The sequence below is a fragment of the Salvia hispanica genome, chromosome 1 (genome assembly GCF_029641045.1).
Source record: "Salvia hispanica isolate PSC_SH4W2 chromosome 1, Shi_PSC_v1, whole genome shotgun sequence".
Taxonomy (NCBI): Eukaryota; Viridiplantae; Streptophyta; class Magnoliopsida; order Lamiales; family Lamiaceae; genus Salvia; species Salvia hispanica.
Genome location: NC_142692.1, coordinates 13,743,092 through 13,762,012, shown reverse-complemented (window position 1 = coordinate 13,762,012; position 18,921 = coordinate 13,743,092). Strand labels below are relative to the sequence as shown.

General features: G+C 38.1%; 2 protein-coding genes across 14 annotated transcripts; one reads left to right on the top strand and one right to left on the bottom strand.

Moving 5' to 3' along the window:
- Positions 1–390: 390 nt before the first annotated feature.
- On the top strand, positions 391–5,859 carry LOC125222990 (phosphatidylinositol/phosphatidylcholine transfer protein SFH9-like). 6 transcript variants are annotated; one of them, XM_048125928.2, is made up of 16 exons: positions 393–779; positions 974–1,011; positions 1,135–1,429; positions 2,363–2,462; positions 2,638–2,904; positions 3,018–3,095; positions 3,185–3,286; positions 3,365–3,429; positions 3,499–3,598; positions 3,707–3,799; positions 3,883–3,957; positions 4,224–4,290; positions 4,549–4,937; positions 5,050–5,124; positions 5,223–5,427; positions 5,523–5,859. In XM_048125928.2, the coding sequence occupies exons 3-15, from the start codon at positions 1,137–1,139 to the stop codon at positions 5,274–5,276; spliced, it is 1,758 nt and encodes a 585-aa protein (XP_047981885.1). In that variant the 5' UTR covers positions 393–779; positions 974–1,011; positions 1,135–1,136; the 3' UTR covers positions 5,277–5,427; positions 5,523–5,859. The 6 variants fall into 6 exon arrangements, with proteins under 6 accessions (XP_088921580.1, XP_047981883.1, XP_047981886.1 ...); XM_089065454.1 differs by lacking the exon at positions 974–1,011 and having other exon boundaries at positions 391–779; positions 4,227–4,290; positions 4,738–4,937; XM_048125926.2 differs by lacking the exon at positions 974–1,011 and having other exon boundaries at positions 392–779; positions 4,227–4,290.
- Positions 5,860–6,797: 938 nt separating this feature from the next.
- Positions 6,798–17,779, bottom strand: LOC125222989 (chromatin modification-related protein EAF1 A-like). Of its 8 annotated transcripts, none has more exons than XM_048125917.2 (23): positions 17,489–17,779; positions 16,676–16,875; positions 16,531–16,585; positions 16,362–16,459; positions 14,829–16,272; positions 14,606–14,725; positions 14,327–14,494; positions 13,652–13,837; positions 13,395–13,475; positions 13,091–13,148; positions 12,494–13,017; positions 12,361–12,414; positions 11,630–11,693; positions 11,361–11,551; positions 11,200–11,253; positions 11,018–11,098; positions 10,781–10,918; positions 10,511–10,627; positions 10,022–10,125; positions 9,667–9,879; positions 9,236–9,593; positions 7,349–9,049; positions 6,798–7,167 (listed from the first exon to the last, which is right to left on the bottom strand). In XM_048125917.2, the coding sequence occupies exons 2-22, from the start codon at positions 16,813–16,815 to the stop codon at positions 7,433–7,435; spliced, it is 5,865 nt and encodes a 1,954-aa protein (XP_047981874.1). In that variant the 5' UTR covers positions 16,816–16,875; positions 17,489–17,779; the 3' UTR covers positions 6,798–7,167; positions 7,349–7,432. The 8 variants fall into 8 exon arrangements, with proteins under 8 accessions (XP_047981874.1, XP_047981879.1, XP_088921603.1 ...); XM_048125922.2 differs by having other exon boundaries at positions 6,798–7,162; XM_089065477.1 differs by having other exon boundaries at positions 10,022–10,113.
- Positions 17,780–18,921: the final 1,142 nt, after the last annotated feature.

The following is an 18,921-nucleotide window of genomic DNA, read 5'->3' as shown; positions in this document are numbered from 1 at the left end:
CAACAAATAACAATTTTGATATGATCAATTTGGTGAACCAACTTCTAGAAAAGGATATTCTGGAAAGAAAGACAAATAAACTCGGCGGTGGGGTAAATGGAAGATCCATTGATGATATTAGTTGTCTCCACGTGGCGTGACTTTGCACGTCAAGTCAAAAACCGAACTTCCACCATCCTCGATTTTAATATTGTAAAATTTCTCACTGGCCAATAACACTTCATCCAGTTTGAATACAAGCATATATTACTATTAATTATAAATAAATGGAGTAGATATTAGGTCTCTACTTTAGTTAGAATCACAACTTATGTATTTATGCTGGGGTAGTTAAATTCTGGTGTATTTATTTTGGGATGAATGACTAATATGTACTACAATGTTGCTAATAACCTATAGTAGAATTCATTAGAAACCCAGGATGCATATATATGGAGTAATATAGTAGTGTGAGTAGAGAGAAAAATTTGTGACTAACGGCGACGTCAGTTTCTCATTTGCGCGAAAGCAAAACGTCACACCACACCTCCGCCGTTAAGAATCTCTTCCGATACTATTCTTTGAAAGCGACACGCTTTCTCTCTCTCTGTGTATAAAGTGGAATACATATATGGATTTTTTTTTCTAGAAAGAGAAACGAACAAACGGACTGATCTGAATGCAGCTTCAGCTGCGCTACTACACGTGAATTACACATTCGTATGCAATTTGTGTACTTCTCTATATATTCTGGCTGATCGAGGTTCGAATTCGGATGCAGGTGCAGCTATTGGTTAAAGGTATTGATCGATATGGAGATTTTGATACAGCGACATAGTAATATTTTGATGGCGATTTTCTGTTTTGTTTATTTGCTTGATAAATCATGAATGTGTGGAATGCTGTTTTACTTCATCTGAAAAAGTTTACCGAATTCTGTTCTTTCACGGATTTTGTAATCGGCTCTTTGGAATTTTGGGAAAATGACTATTAGTTGAGAATCACCAAGATACGAAATCTTTGCTTCAGAAGGTGAATTGCTTTTCTGCCTCCATAAATCATTGGATTTTCAGAATTTGAGTTGAAATTGAAATAGCCTTTTTCCCTTTTATTGCTTCTAATTTTCCTGTTTCAAATTGTTTATTTCAATCTCAGAAATGGCTATGGTTCATGAAGATGACAGAGGGAGAAGGTCAGATCTCGAGATCATCCCTGCGGTTGACAAGAGACGTCGTCGGATGAGATCTTTGAGGAGGAAGGCCATGACAAGGGGCACAAGTTCTCTGAAGAATAGCAGAACTAACCACGTGTTGCATTGCCATTTCGCCTCAATTTCGACAGAGGAGTTTCCTGATGAGGAGGAAGAGAAGGCAGTGAATGCATTTCGTCAGGTTTTGTTTGAAAGGGACCTGCTTCCAGCGCAACAAGATGACTTCCATACATTATTGAGGTATAGTTATCTCCAATTTTCTAAGCCTTCATTTTCTACTTTGGGATGGAAGGTTGTGTTGTGGTCTTCTGATTTGAAAAGTAGTAGTAACAAATAAAATTCAATGTTTTTGGTGAATCGAGAAAGACTTGATGCTAACTTTTTTGCCTTCTATTTTGTATGTGTGTTGATATTTTAGGTCTTTCCTCAACTATTATAATAACAATCCCTTCCAAATTATTCAAAGTTTTGACTATTATCCAGAATTCCAGATGGAAGATCTCTACTTCATCAATTTCTTTGAATTAACAAGCGTTATAAGACTGGCCTGAACTTTCTATTGCTTGCCTTTATTTGGTTATTGGAGCCATGGATTTTGTTCACATCTGATATAGGAGTACTATATATTCATATCTGAACAAATAAGTGGTGGGTGCTGACTGGTGGTAAAACATGCATGATTACTTTCATTGAGAGTTGGCAAGTCCACTCAATTCAGAACTAATGGAAGTGTGCAAATGTCTCTAGCTAGTGGCAGCAACTGGCTTTCAAGAACTCTTCTTATTCAACTTCTATTGTTCTGAGACAAGGCTGACTAAACTCTTACGTAAATGAAAACCCTTGGTTGAGGGACTTGAAATAGATGCACACAAAATACTGCATCTATTCTCGAGTAGGCCATACTACACCTCCAGCTGTATCACAGTGTCACATTTCGTATTCCACGTGATATCATCTGCATTGACAATTAGTGATGCTTGTTGAGCTGAGGGTAGTATAGCTGATATATTTTTCCCTGACCAGATGAGATACATGGAGAAACTGTGTTTGATGATGTCTACTCTCTTAAATGTCACCTTAATCAAGGAGAAGTTAATCTAGAAAAAAAATCCTACCCGAAGCAAATAATAATTTATTTTTTATTTACTGATGAAGAAATGAATGTGTTTTCAGATTCTTGAAAGCTAGAAACTTCGACCCTCACAAAACCCTTCATATGTGGGAAGAAATGTTGAAGTGGAGGAAAGAGAATGGAGTAGACTCTATTCTTCAGGTATTGTTCTCATTTTCTGGTTTACCCACATTGCTAGGAAAGTTCATTATACCCACCTTTTAGACTTCCAACATCCATTTCCCATCGGATATGGGACATTGCATACTGTGTTGAAATTTCAAATATCATTCTTCATACCATCCATATAAATGTATTGTTTCAACTTTATCTGCAGGATTTTGTCTATGAAGAGTTTGAAGAAGTTCAGCACTATTATCCTCATGGTTTCCATGGTATTGATAAAGGAGGGCGGCCTTTGTATATTGAAAGACTAGGAAAAATAGAACCGAACAAGCTTATGAGTGTCACAACTGTGGATAGGTTCTTAAAACATCATGTTAAAGGTTTTGAAATAACTTTTGTAGAAAAGTTCCCAGCATGTTCTATAGCAGCCAAACGGCATATTGATTCAACAACGACGATTCTGGATGTACAGGGCCTGGTCTGTTCCAAACTAGATGTTTTAAGCTTTTGGTTGCTCTATTATATGTCTATCATGCTTAGATTATTTTGTCAATGTTTATCATTTGATCTAAATGTGAACATCTGATGCAGAACTGGATGAGTTTTGGGAAGGTTGCACATGATCTAGTTATGCGCATGCATAGAATAGATGGAAGCAACTATCCTGAGGTATCTCAGCTGCCATTTGTTCAACAGAGAGGCGATTCTTCTGTTAATGGTTTATGTCGAACTAATATACTATTCTTGTATGTTCACAGACTCTACATCATATGTACATAGTAAATGCTGGTGGTGGATTCAAGTGTCTGTGGAATTGGGCTAAAGGCCTTCTTGATCCAAGGACCACAATGAAAATTACTGTAAAGGATCCACATCTTTCTAGAACTAAATATGTTTTGGGGTAGAATTTTAGAATGTCAATTTATTATTTACCGAAGGTTACTCTGTTACAGGTTCTAGGGACTAAATTTCAAGATAAGCTATTGGAAGTGATAGATGCTAGGTGAGAACCTCTCTCTGGTAGAGCAAATTTTGTAGTAACATTTATGTATTTAACTTTCTCCTCACACAGTCAATTACCCAATTTTCTTGGAGGTTCCTGCTCATGCCCGAATCAAGGTGGTTGTCTTAGATCTGAGAAGGGCCCCTGGAAAAATCCACAACTGATGAAGGTGTGAATTTGTTCATACCTTCAGTTATATATATAAATTGTTTATTGTGCTGCATCAGTTTCCCATTATCAACTTTGCACTTAATTAGAGCTATCTAACTAATTGCAGCTGGTTCACACATTACTGAATGGCGAGTCAATTTATCCGAGAAAGATGAGCTTTTATGACAATGATGATATTGAAACTAAGCTAATTGACAAGGTAAAATGATTTGGATATATTATTTATTCTACATCTTTTCCTTATACAAGTGAAAAATAACACTACAATTGTTCTTCTAACAGGGCTTAAGAAGTGATATTTTTCATGTTGGTTTTTCTGAAAAGGATGATTTTGAGATGCAGCTGATTGATATGAAGGTAACAAAGTACATAACATCTTAGTCACCCTCATGAGTTATGATTTGTGATAGCGTATCCATTACTTCTTGTTCACGTGCTTAGCTAATTGTTCTGCATCCGTTGGTTTAAATTCCATCACTTGCATTTCTAGAGAACTTCTAGCAAAGTTTGTTTGGAGGCTGGAAGTTCTAATTCATCTTTTATTATACTTTCATAATAAGCAAAATAAAATCTTCTTAGTAAAACATCATTCACACGTATCCCTCTCCTTCTTGATCTTGCAGCAGGAAACAACGTCGCTAGGAGAACAATATAAAGTAGGCGCTGGAGATGAAAATCATTGTCCACCAAGTAAGTAACCATATCATTTTTGCTCAGTTTATTTTTGCATGAATGAGTAGGGAATACGGAGCATGCATATTTAAGTAAATTATGAGAAGATTAAGGTTTAAACTCTAAACATCACCACTATAAAGACCAAAGCTCACAACAGTATAAATCCGTATATAAAATTTGTCAGAATGATTTAAAAAGGAAAGGAGAATTTTACCTGTTAATGTGAAAGACATGAATTATGTATCACCATTATTCTTATTTATCCCCTGCCAGAATTGACCACATTGGCCCCAGAACAAAGGGCACAGAAGGGATTGATCTTTGCCAAGGTGACAGATGTACTGTTGAGATTTCTAGCATGCGTTTGTTTTTTGTTCGAGGGGCTGTTCAGGATATTTTTCAAGACGCAAAACACTGAGATGCTAAAAGAAACTAATCCCACTACTCGGTTACCAAATTCAGTTTCTCCGGATGAACAGGGCATCTGTGGAAGTCCCGAGGGGCTTATCCATCCGTGTTGGCAGAAGTTGCAGCATTTGGAGAATTTGGTAAATGAGCTTACAAAAAGGCCAGCAAAAATTCCACCAGAAAAAGATGAAATTTTACTTGAATCTATGAACCGCATCAAATCCATTGAGCATGACTTGCTGAAGACCAGAAAGGTAACATATATTGTTTTTATAATACAATCTTTAAACATGAATTCTTAAATTTTCTACACTAGCTTCTTATTAAATTGTTGCCAAGAACTCACGATGCTTGATTTGATGTCAGGCACTTCTCGCAACAACATCAAAACAAGTGGAGCTTTCTGAGTCATTGCAGACTTTGAAGGAGATCAATCTAAAGGTGAGTCGGTGGACTTGGCTCTCTTTTCATTAATAAAACTAATTTGAACTACAGAAATTGATATACATGAGATATTGATACTTCCATCCCAATGACAGGGAAGTGGACGCTTTTGGGTACGAAGCAGCAAGTCTCTACCTCGCGCAACCTAACATTCATGCACTAACACCAAAGAAGAGTCTGCCCCTATACCCTTATACCTCAATCCTTTTCTAATATCCTGAGATTCAGTTGCTCGGTGGATCAAAAAACTTGAGGCAAGAACAGTGTTATTCAGTTGCTCAGTGGATCAGCAAACTTGAGGTACATTATGTGTCGTTCTCTCTGCACATCCAGGTGCATTTGTGGATGTGCTTTTTCTCTCTTTAGGTACTAAGTTCACTGGTTAATGCATTCAGGTTTTGGTCCTGCTCTATTTTTTTTTTATCTTGGAGCTGTGGGCTGGCTAATAAGTGCAATGTGAAGATTCCAATTGAAATACCTGGAGATACTCCCTCCGTCCCATTAAAGAGAGAAGGAAAAAACTGTTGATTGTATTTCAATTATAGGAAATGTTTCATTTTTAATGCTACAATCCAAAAAAAAAAAAACATTTCACTTTTATTGGGATAGAGGGAGAACTTGTTTCCCTATTTCTCATAGTTTGAACAGAGTTACAATAGAGAAATAATTTCGAGGAACGTTGAACTCCCATTTATTGGTCTTCTATTGTAGATATATATTATACTTTCATTTGATTCTGTGTAGCTCAGTTTACTAATTTGATGTTTTCAAGTTCAAGATCGCCATATTTATTCAGTTTAGCTCACCCTAGTTTTACTTTTTGCACATTTCTTCGAAAGGCTACAATCTTTGTCATTTCTCTTCTTCACCGTTATATGTTTATTTCACAATCACAAATACACACATACTTGAACCTAAGGGGCTGTCATGGACTGTGGAGGATACTGGACTGGTGTCGGCCAAGCCCCTCTTGGAGCAGCGACTTGGCCTGCACTCGTTTCACCACTATTTATGTGTATATACTACATCAAGCTTCAATTTGAAGAAAAATCAATTGAGAAGTAAAAGAGATTAATAAATCATATATTTACATTAAAAAACACTCCGTAGGTGAAACTAAAAAAGTAGCAAAATTTGGTATATGCATAGGAAAATAACTTCTCCTTTAAAATAAAGAAGATAAGATTGTATTATTTTAAAGAAGATAAGACTGTATTATTGTAATCAAATTTGGTACGCAACAATTTTTGAATTAAATGGATTCCATGCTGTTTACATATACATCAACACAAATATTGTGAAACAATACTTTTCTTTTATTAAATCACGCCCGAAAAGGTCTATTTTTGTCAAAATTCTCTACTTCATTCGCTCTTATTAGTATATTTGCTAATATCAAAATTTCCTCTTCTAGTCCTTTAGGACTAATGTCTCAAAATATCAAATTTTATGCCAACCAATAAATTGAACAAAAATTTCGCAGAAATCTTGTTGATAAAATCTACAATTCCAATACCATTAATGCATAACGCTCATATATATCCCACCGCGCATCGACATATTCCTTCTCATTGACACAGAACACCTGGTAAATATGCATAATAAACAAACAAATGGAGAGATGAGCGTAAGAATGATCAGTTTTGTTCGTGGAATACTGAAGCCGCACAGACGATAATAACTATTTTTGACAAATTGTGGCTTAGTGTATACAAAAGGAGAGACTAACATTCACAAAATTTCCACAGCCTTCGGCCATACAAGAAAGATATTCACGAGCCCTTAAGCATTACGGCCAATAATACATGACTCATCTACACAGGCGTCAACAAATATTAGCTCCTCATAAGAGCACAAAAAAATCATTGACACCACCTAAAGGAGATGTGAGACACTGTACACCTATCTCTATTTGTCTAAATAATATACACAGCATCCTAACAAGAATTTGATCGATGAGCATCTTTCTGACTTACATAGAAGTCTTCCCATCGATCAGTGGTCATCTTCCCCTCACCCTTCTGCTTCCCATGGGCTTCTCTGATCAAAATGCAAAACCCAATTAAGGAGAAACCCACTAGTGTTTTTTTCATTATTTGCATTTGAAAACAGAAGTTCCAGATATAGATGTGAACTGATAAAAGCATGTAAGAATCTTAATGAAGCTAAAATCTCAGTCTAGATCAAGGAAACATGCATCAATGTTACTGAGATAGCATACCTGTACACTGCTATCGCAAGGGTATGATGACCCAATATGGGCATGACCAATATCTGTCGCACTTACGTGTTGGGTGGCCTTCATTCATTCCAATCTAGTGTCACTCGACCTACCATACAAATTGCGACTCCCTGCTTGAAGAAGCTGTGCCTTCGGTTGAGAATGTACCGGCTTCGGTGGCTGCTGAGGTTGGGGTACCAGGGAGGGAGGCTGTAGTGATTGCTGCGGCTGCTGCCTTAGAGCAATAGTGTCATGCCTAGCTATGGGTAAGCTGGAAGGTGGTCTATGGCCAAGCCCTTGGCCTGCTTGTGGCACAGGCTCACTTGAGTTAGATGGCTTAGAGACCAAGCTTTTGGGTGAATTTAATGCAGTCGAATCACCTAATGGGTCGGAAGCATGCCACTTATGAGAATTTGGCTGTGATACAACTGGAACTGCATTTGAACAGATTTTAGAAACCTGAGGTGATGTGGTCATTGAATCCATTCCAGCAAAACCACTTGCTGGATGATGATTGACATCAGAATCTCTACTTTGGGGTTTACTTGATGCGTCAGGAGTAATCTGGCGATTTGGTTGACCAAGTCTCTGGAGAGCCGGTTGATTTTGATTCACAAATTTCTGGTGAGATGGTGCTTGGTTGTTTGACCCAGCAACAGCCAAAGATGAACTGGGTTGTTGCACAGATGAAGCAGGAGGAGCAGCAGCAGGACCATGACTTTGACTGCTACTATCAGGCTGAGGTGCCAGTTGAGGATGTTTTAGTGATGAGGATGCTTGGTCCGAATACATCTTTTGCTGAGGCAGAGTTTGATTGGGTTCCGAAGCCATGTATTGCCTTGATGGTTGCACAGAATTTTGTGCTGGACCAGTATACAAACCTTGACTTTGCATAGAATTGGTGACAGGTTCTGCTTTCTCCAAACATTGGTTCCCAGGAATTGGCGAAACTCCATTCGGTAAGCCAACATCAGTTGAGATATTCTGATGCATCATCAAGTTCCCTCTATCAACTCCCTTGACAACCTTAGCTTGCTGCTGAGCTTGCAACTGCTGTCTCTGCGGAGGATGTTGCCTATTAGCCTGTGAAGGCTGTTGTGGTTGCCTTACCCGTTGTTTACCCATCTGATTGTTTAAACCATTACCACCAGACTGAGCATTTCTTGAAACTCCTTGATTTGGCATTTGATGTTTCTGTTGGTGCTGAGGCATTGCATTCATCGACGAAACGGATGTCAATGGAGAAAGTGGTACCGCTGAAGAACTTGTTTGGGGTTGTACTTGTGGACTACTTTGCATTGGAGATGACGATGCAGGAAGTTGAGTCTGTGATTGCACATTCGAAATCAAAGAATTTGATGCAGCAAACTGTTGCTGCTGCTGCTGTTGTTGCTGCAGAAAACGATGTTGCAGCTGCCTCTCTTTGGCCAAGCGATATGCATAGGCTTGCTGCTGGTTGTTGGGAGCATGATTTGCTGGTCCTTGAAAATGTGATTGATGTGGACTAGGAACTTGAGGCTGCTGTGGAGATATCGGATGGGATGGCTGATGATGAAGAGGGTAAGATGACACAGGAGGTGAAGTTGTTGGGTTAGTAAAAGAGGAACTTAATCCACCAAAGTGAGACACTCCTTGGCTGTTGCTGGGCGTTTGAAGGTCAGACGCCATCATTTGCCTATGTGGATCTTGACTCATGCCAGCCTGCATCACCAGGGACCATACAATCATACATTAGAGGCAGAGAAAGAAAGACAGAAATGAGATCAGGAACGCAATCATGTTGGAAAGCATATCCTAAACCTAGTTGTCTAAGATGTAACTGTGGCAGTGCTTCCTTTCTTAAAAGTCATATAAACCAGTTATATGTATAACATGTCCAAAGCTTACCCGCTGCATGTTCAAAGCTTCACGAGGTCTGACCATTGAGCTTCCCTGAACAGCACCTACCCCAGTGTGCATATTTCCAGATGACAAACCAGGGGAAACTGCACAGCCAGAATTAACCATAGATGACGAAGGAATTCCTTGCACCCCAGGCCTTGCTATAGGCATGTTTCTGTTAGAACCCATTCCATTGCCACCAGCAAGAATACGAGCACTACGATCAGGTCCAGGGATGGCTCCAGGAGCAGAGATACTGGATTGTGGTATACTTCTACCAGCTATCATTTGATTGTAGAGATGCATCCTCTGATTTTCTTCGGCAGGCAATGATCCAGACCTCGGAAGTCCATATCTAGCATCCCTGCAGTAAGAAAGGAATGTGGCCTTAGAAAACAAAAGAATCAATGGCAAAATTTTGAGTCCTTCATAATTACCTGGCAGATGTATTATGGGGACCCGGTGAAGATGAGAAATTATTGCCAATCATATTTGAGGCTCCCTGCAATGGAGCAGTGGCACCAGATGCAGGAAGCATTTGAGTCATGGGAGCCTGATTAGGAATAACCAATCCGCTAGAATGTGCCCCTTGATACCCAAGAGGAAGTACATCGGGCCCAGAAAAGTTCGCATCGCACAGATCTAAAGGCCTTCAAAGAAGCAAGGGTTGTGAAATGTGTGAGTGAGTAATTAAATACAGGGGATCCAGTTTCGGCATACAAATTGCATAATTGCAAAACATGAAAAACTTAACATGAAAAGAAATAGAAGTAACTTAGTTACATGGCTTACGTTAAAACGGGGCCTCCATTTGGATTATTTGGACACACTTGAGAAAGAGCAATTGCGTGAGAGCTGTGAGGGCGCTGAAATTGCTTTGGATCCTGATTATCATTCTTAAAAGAAATTGTACTGATTAAAAAATCATAAAACAGATAGATCAAGGAAATTAAACAAAATAGCATAGCAAATCGTTGTACTAATTTAGAAGAATGGCTTAATCTCATCCATGATAATTGAATAAGTGAAATGCTAAAGGGTTCTAGGAAGAATTTAATGTGGATTAAACTTTCATATATAACATGAAATATTCCAATAAGAAAGCATAGAAGATAACACTTTGGAAAAAGACCACAGATAATTATGAGTTGACCACATTATGCTAAAACTCAGCCGAGGGTCTTAATAAAAAGTCAAATAGGATACAACAATAAATATCTTAAATGCCATCCCATGTTCAACCTTTTGTTTTACCTAGAAAATGCATATTCATGGTAATACCTGAGTTTTCAGATAAAGTTGTTTTTGTCCAATCACAATTATCTTCTCAAAGTGAGATTTCAGGGTATCTTCTTCCATCGGCCCCTGTAAACGTTGAAACAACTGTCTGGCACTTCCCTGCATGACAGGCAAACAGAAAAATGATTATCACATCACCTGCAAGTTAATAAGATGCTTGGCAATAAAAAGGACTTGAGATTAAATATTACTACATGGTAGTCACAATTAGATTGCCAAAGCAAACAAGGAATCTAGAAATCGGCACTTTACCTTTGGGATGCCAGGTAATGTAGATGGATAAGGCTGCAAAGACCCAGAGTCATCAGCACTATCAGCCCCATCACCAGAACTTCTATCCATCAAACATATATGCCGCTCTTTGCATTCTTTAGCTTTGCGGAATATACACTGTAAAAACAAAATCATATGAAACAAGGAGATAATTAATTTTTACTACAAAAGGTTGTTTGAAGAAAGATGTAAATGAGAAGTTTCAAATAACCCTACCTTGAAATGTAAAGTGCTATTAAAAGCATCACTTACAAGCTCCCAGTTGGGCCCCAGGTCATGTGCAAGGACAACCAGGGCCTAACATGAATAAATAATATATTTACGTTACAGTCATGCTTCAGCACAAAATAATCCGTGTGCTAATACATGCATATAATATATACTGCGACTAAACCAACCTGATCCTCAAAGAGTGACCACGGACTTCCTGACGCTGACTGCCCAGATGGCATCTGAAAGAAATCAAAATGCCTCAAGTTAAGAGTTTGTACTACATGCTGTTGTATCAGGACATAAAATTGTGGAGCAGATAAAAGGAGATGGCAATCTGCATAAATACCTTTAGAGATTTGGGTTTTCTGCCCCGATCCCGACCACCAAGCATTTTAATGAATTGGTTTGGATTGGACATATTACTCATCTGGGAGCCCGCTGGAGAAGGAACAGACAGAGCACTTGGGATGTCAAAAGAGTTATCTTGAGATTGCCGCATAAGCTTGGGTTTCTTTGCAATGTGTTGACCCAGTAACCCTTTCAAATGGATATAAAAGGATAAGGAAGTGTGTATCTACAAACACTTTAATGTCTTTAAAGTAATACAATTTTTACCATTATTTCCATTTGCCTCTGGATGATGAATCTCAGACCTCTTTTGGTAAAGATCCCTATGAAACTGGTGGACAAAATAGAGACACATGTAAACGTAAGAGATACAACAAAAGGACCAAGAAAGAAAACACTCTTGCAAGAAATTTTAATTTAAAGCTTATATGAAGATGCCTACACTTTCTGATGGAAATAATCATAAATATCCTATCAGGATAGATAGATACTGCTCAGTTGACACTGTCTTAACAATGAAACCAACCAATGCTTTAATTTCATAAAGATAACAGAAGTCAGTCTACCTAATTTTGAGGTATAACATATTAAAATATAACCTCTCCATGTTTCCCAATGATTTAAGAGACCCTCCATTCCAAGGTAGAGGTCACACTTTCCTTTTTTGTTGTCCCACAAAAGATGTCACATTTACTTTTTTGGAAAAAGTAAATCACTATTAATACATCCAATCACAGTTTCTCTCTCTACATTATAACTCAATTTTCCCTCTCACATCAATATATTTACATATATTTTCTTCTCCACTTAACACACTAGCAATATATCCTAAAATCATGTGTCATTCCCAAGTGTGACATCTATTCCAGGACGGAGGGAGTAATTTGTTAAAGAAGAAATGGAACAAAACACCTAATCATCAGGTCAAGTGCACCAACATGCCTAGTTAGAACGTACAACCCAATAAAGTAGCTGAATTCACTGACAAAATGATTCACCTGCTCATTTTGAAAACTCGAATCACTAGGCCATCTCTGTTCATGTGATGCATTCTGCCAAAATTCCAAAGTTGAGTTCTATAATTTGAGACGTTCACAAGAATTATGATATTAACAGTGCATTATAGTGTACCGGATGCTTTGCTTTTTTCTTCTTCTTAGGTTTTGTTGATACTTCAGCAGAGTCAAATGGTAATTCCTTATCAAATTCCCCAGCTGACTCAACTTCCAAGCTATTTGGAATAGCCAATCCACCATGTAGGGTGCTATGATCATCCTGAAATGAATTTGTATCACAACTTGAAGCATCTGTTTTATTTGGAACCTGCATGCATCCAGATGCCCCTGCACCAAAAGGACTTATAACTCTCCGTGAAGCAGTTCGCATCCGTTTCGTAGGAATTGACACGTTTATATTGCTGCCTGGTCGTTTTGCCAATATAGCAAACTGTGGAGTTACTAATCTATTTTCCGAAGGCTGCATAGGTAACAAATCAGAGCCCAGTTCATATGGCCTTGCACCATATGCTCGAACTAAGTGTTTACGCTTCTTTTGGCCATATCTTGAAGATTTGGTACCTTCAAAGGCCATCGACATGCTATAAATGTTTGTTTCTCCCTCATCCTCATCATATCCATTATCATGAGATTCAAAGTCTGTAGTAAATAAACTTCCAGTCAAATCATAATAAGGTAAAGTGGAAAAAAACAGAAATTGACTAAGATTTGCCTGCTGCAGCATCACCAGCAGATGTCTCCACTTCCTCTTGCGCAGAACTCCCAATTCTCTGAGGAGGATTAGAGTAATTCAGGAAAGTGAGTATTAGAAAAGCCAGAAACCTAAAGGCTAAAAGAGATAAGATATTCTTCATGTAATATTCCCTGATCACTAATGAACCATTGAAGAGAGCTGAAAAGAATGTGGTAACTGCTCCCTTCAAAGGAATAAACCATATTGCAAAACATGCAGCAAGCAGAAAAATATAGATAATGATATATTCAATAATGCAAACAGTTTCAGCAACAAGCTTTACCTCAAACTGAGCCACGTGAGAATTAAATGTCATTCTGTAGGCCTCGACAGCTCCAGGGGGTACTGCATAGAAAAGGTTCTCCTGAATGATAATGGAGGAAACATAGTAAGCAGATGAGTAAACACAGCAAGTTGATAGCAATATCAAAGAGATTAAACAAACTATCTGGGAGATAGGGTATGCAAGAGTCTACGGGGTGAGAGAGGAGAGAGAAGATTCTCATGAAATATACAAAGATATAGTGTGATGATCCATACTTCTGTCAAACTATCCTCCCATGAAAGGTCTATTCCAGATTCAGATATTCTATCTGGTGTTAATGGCACCTCTGCTTGGTTATATGAAACATCTGGTTTATCACATTTCAAGAAACTGACTGCATAAGCCTGGATTGAAAGTGCCCCGTTTTTTCGACGATGCTGCTCCAGTTCTTTGCTTGTATCCTGCAAACCACAAAATTAAACAAAAAAAACAAAGAAACAGCATGTATATTTCATTTGAATCCATTGATTCTTAGTTAATGTGCTGAATTTAACTACAACCAAATTGTGCCTGAAAACATACTCAGGGAAGGAAGCTGACATACATACTAAGAAAGCTAAGGAAAATAGTTATGCACTGATAAAACCATATAATCACCTAGTTTACATGAATCAAATTTCTATTGTTTTAACCCACTGTAGAAGACATGGATCAATGATTGCTTTACAACTTTAACATATATCATATCATATTGTATCATATCAAAGATGGCTCATCATATTGAATAATAAGAAGCTATACATCATCAAAAAAATTCTGGTAAATAAGGGACAAACAAGAAGCTGTTCCAAGTTCCAAGCTCCAATCCATTATGAAGTAGATAAGTTTGAACCACATTAAACAGTAAATGGGATCAGAGGAAATGAAGCAATAAAAGTTCAGGTTCATACGTGAATTTGCAACTTTATGGAGTGCCAGAACTCCATGACGGCTTTAGCCAATGAATGGGCAACTCCCTTTGCATCCAAGCCCAAACGGCTTTCTTGTTTTCTCAACCGGGAAGCAACAGCAACTCGGTAAGATATTTGAGATGCAGCAGCTAGTTTCCAAATACGCTCCTACATGAGAAGATGCAATACATGAATGTTTACAAAAATGAATTTTCAAGAAAAGTTTGAGAGCAGCTAGATATCCACACTGAGAATAAAGAGCTACAAATGAAACCAAACCTGTGCAAAATCATTAGCCAACCACGCCATTTCCTCAAGTACATAATCCCACTTAGATTTCTGGGAGATCTCCACTGGTGATGTTACAATAGACAATTCTGCAATTCTCTTCCGTTTGGCCTGTTTATAAATTGCATTAGACCTTTTTGCCCACAAACGAATTAAGTAACTCTTAAGGCACATATAGACGACACAAATCAAACACAAATACTTGTAGGATAACCTCTATAATTTGTGCTTCTTTCAACACTGAATCTTCATCGATTCTGCTTGCCAATTTTAAGTCGGACCCTGGAGAAGTTTGAGCCTCAATAGGAACAGTCGAAACCCTATTTGAAAATGCAACATCAGGGAGATCTGATTTTGAGGGATTAAAAGTTTCCTGATGCTGAATAGTCGAAGATGTTTCTTTGGGCTGTCCAGGATTATCAATCAATGGAACAGTGGGTTTTGCCCCAGAATCTGATTGAGTGGTGCAAGGAGCTTCCATGCCCTCAGTGGTACCTTGATCTTTTACCTTGTCTTCTAATACAGAATCAAATTGATCTACTTCATTTTTTGGGGGGAGTAAAGAATCTTTATCCATCTTACTATGACAAGCAGAGGTGCACTCCTTGTTCACAAAATCAGGGCTGTTTTTTTCTTCAGTATCTTTCATTTCTTTTCCAAACTTGTCACTTTCTGTAACAGTGATGCCATCTTGTGGAGTTCGATTTTTAAGATTCACATTGGCGTCAAGGTTTCCCACTGCAGTGCGCATCTCACTGTCATTGTTCCCATCATTACTTAGGCTGGTCTGCGTGCAATATGACTCTGAATCCAAAACCTTTAGGCCACGAGAAGCACCATTATTATGAGTGTCGGTCATGGTATCATCCCCTATCTTTCTGCCAAAACCATTATACTGGCATGAACTAGATTGATTCTCAACTTTAATAGTAGTAGCACTTGGCACACACTCAATAGCTGCAGAAGTTATTTCTGCTGTCTGGATTGCTTCAGGCCTATTAGAATCTATTTGTTTACGAGTGTCTGTGACCACCAAAAGTGATTGTTGGTTAAGTTGTCCGTTTAAAGGGTTCTCAGAAACATCTGATGCAGCATCCAAGGGAACACCTTGTACCTGGTCCTTTGTTGATTTTGAAGACTTCAACTCCAACTCAATATCCTGACAATCCATTGCTACAGCCTTAGAGATGATATCATTACTTGGGCTTGTAGGTTTTAAATTCAGACGTGACATTATATTTTTATTATCTGCATCAGATGACAATACTTCAGCATCCTTGGGGACATGGAGATAAGGTAGTGGAGCTCCATGAAGCCCCTGAGGAGGATTTACATCAGCAGAACTCGACTTAGCTCCATCACGATTGGACCGGGATCTGTTCCTTCTCTTATATGCTTTTCTAGGAAGAGAAAAAATAGCCAAATCCCCTTGTTCCTGAGTTTTAAGACCCCCATCCATTTGGAATGATTGTTCAGATTGCATAACACTACTCCTACGGCCCAAACTCCTACCACCTTCAGAAAATTCGTTTTCAGCGTCAAATAACAAGAGATTATCAGCACTATTGGGATCACAAGGAGTTGTCCCAGGTCTATCACTACTCTCAACAGAGTCTCCATGAGGTGATGCTGCAAACGCAAGACTGCCTTTTGCTTCACTATAATGCAGAACAAAAATCTGAGCACATAGAAAAACTAAATTGGAAGTCAGATTACATAACTTATAAAAGCATGTGGCAAAGGGTACCTGGTCACAAACTGGTCAGGATGTTGGTCGGTAATTGAAGTAGACTGAACACTAACTGAAGCAACAATCCCAAAATTATAGTCTAAGGGATTTCCACCCTGACAACAGAAAAGAATCAAGCACTCTACAAAGAACTATACTGTAAAGACAATAAAGTTAATCATCATACATTCTCAAGAAACTCCAATTCTCTTTTTCGTTCATCCCGAACGCCACATTCTTGCCTGTAGGACAAAATATGTTATTACCAGAACATGACAATAGCATCTCATGCTTCACCCCATATAAAAGTAAAAGCACCTTAGTAGCATTACCTGAGCTCCACTTGAACCTTCTCGATTGCTACTTTATGCGGAGAAGATTTGATAGCATTTCCAACTCCACCCTCAACAACACCTCCCATAGAATCAACTTCGGCATTGACTATGCGAACATGTGCTGAACTACATCCCATGCATTCCCCACTTCACCTGCTACACATGGTCTCTACTATAATCATGGAAAAGAACTCCTACTAAGAAGATTAAAATATATTGCAAGTTAATAAAAGGAATACAGAGAAAAAATAATTGATTGCATAATCTAATAATCAAGCCATATGGCACACTACTGGGTGACTAACTTTTACTAAAGCCAGTCAAAGTTAACTAGAACCATTTAACCAAAATCATACTGAGGCTCTTGTGTGTCACACTAACTCAAATATATGCATATGTGTTCAAAAGAGATACACATCAACTAGTAATATATTCCCAACGCAAACCTCGCAGACCGTATTATCCAACCCTCATGCTCAAAGTTACACAAACAAGCAACTGCAGCTCCAGGAAAATCATAACACACGCAGTTAAAGCAGAATTCAACTAATTCAGCATGCAATACGCTAAAGAGATAAATGCTTGAATGGCAATAGTTGGACGAGCTCGTATGTTATGTCACAACTCAATACCACATGCCGTCGCTGCATTTCAACCAAAATGCATGTAAAGGAAGACGCAAATGTTAATTCCCCCAAATTTAAACCCCAAATTCAATCAAGAATTGGGCGGAAATTTTCTAGGGTTGGAACGAAGTTGAGCAGAGTTCATAATTCTAGGGTTCCAGAGCTAGGAGTGCGAAAATATTACCTGAATTACGATTATGAGTGAACGAATTGCAATCTAGGGCTCGTAAAACGTGAGGCCTCTAAGAATTTTGGTCCTGCTCTAGGGTTTTGCTTTTGATGCACAAGGTACCTCAACTCAAAGCAAAGGACTATTTGTGCCCTAGATTACGTGAAAATCATCAAAGCAATTCCGAAAATATGAATATGTTGGTTGATAGATAGGCAGACTACGTGTATGTATATGCCAGTGTATGTTCTGCGTGAGAATTTAATGTAACAATGGTGTTTTAGAGTTTAGAGGTCTTTCGTCTTCGTTTTCCTTCACTTTCTCTATTTTTATTTTTATTTTATTTTGATTTATTTTATTCTCTGTAAAAAATGTCTGATCTATTTTTCGGTGTCGCCCATATTGTGGGCTGCGCTGGTAATTGAATTGGACCCCATCTTTGTATATCAGATCTGGGCCTGTTTTATTTCGTTTCTTAAATTTGTAGTACTCGTAATCTAGTACTCCCTCCGTCCCAGAGAAGTTGGCATACTTTGAAAATGGCACGAGATTTTAGGAGGTTTTGTTTTGTGTGTTAAATGAAGAGAGAAAATATAATTTTTATATTCATGTGAGAGAACTTTTTCCAAAAAGGGAAATGTGACATCTTTTGTGGGACAAACTAAAAAGGAAAGTGTGTCAACTTCTCTGGGACGGAGGGAGTAGTGTTTACTAGTAATAAAATGTTCTGAATACTTTTACACGAGGGAGGTTAGAGAATTTGGAGATTACACTAGCTTAAAAGTTAAAATTGTTCAATACATCATTATATGTGGCATAATAACCTTTATCATTTGTAATTTGTCTAAGCTATCACACAGAGTTAACATTCATCTGCATCGAATGGAGGAAGTTTAAGCCACGAAAAGTTGTGCACCCCTAAGAAAATTTTGATAGAAATCCATAAGTTCAATCCTAAAATCAATTGGTGATAAAAGGTCCGTCCATGAAACTTATATAGCGATTTCAATTCTATTTGTACACCGATATTAAATAGTTGTATTATATATTTTTAGTTTCAATTACCAACAAAGAGAGTTTTTCACTTTTACAAAATCTCATTTGTCACTGTGTCGCCATTCCTCGACCATTTGCTACCATCTCCTTCCGCGGTCCCGCCCAACCGCCTACATCTCCCAAATGGTTCTACCTTATGAAAACCAGCGAATTGACTTAAATGAACCTCATCCCCCAAATCTACAAATTCACCATCTAATCCCTTTAGGAGGCTGTTCGATTTGCAATATTGTATCTCGAGATTAAATATGTACTGTGTTTGATCATGAGATTGAATCCTACCACTCAATTCTAGATGGATAATCATGTGATAATTAGTCATAGTTAACCCCCTCCAATTAAAATAATTTCAGAACTCAATCATAGTCCATAGATTATATTTTGATACTGTT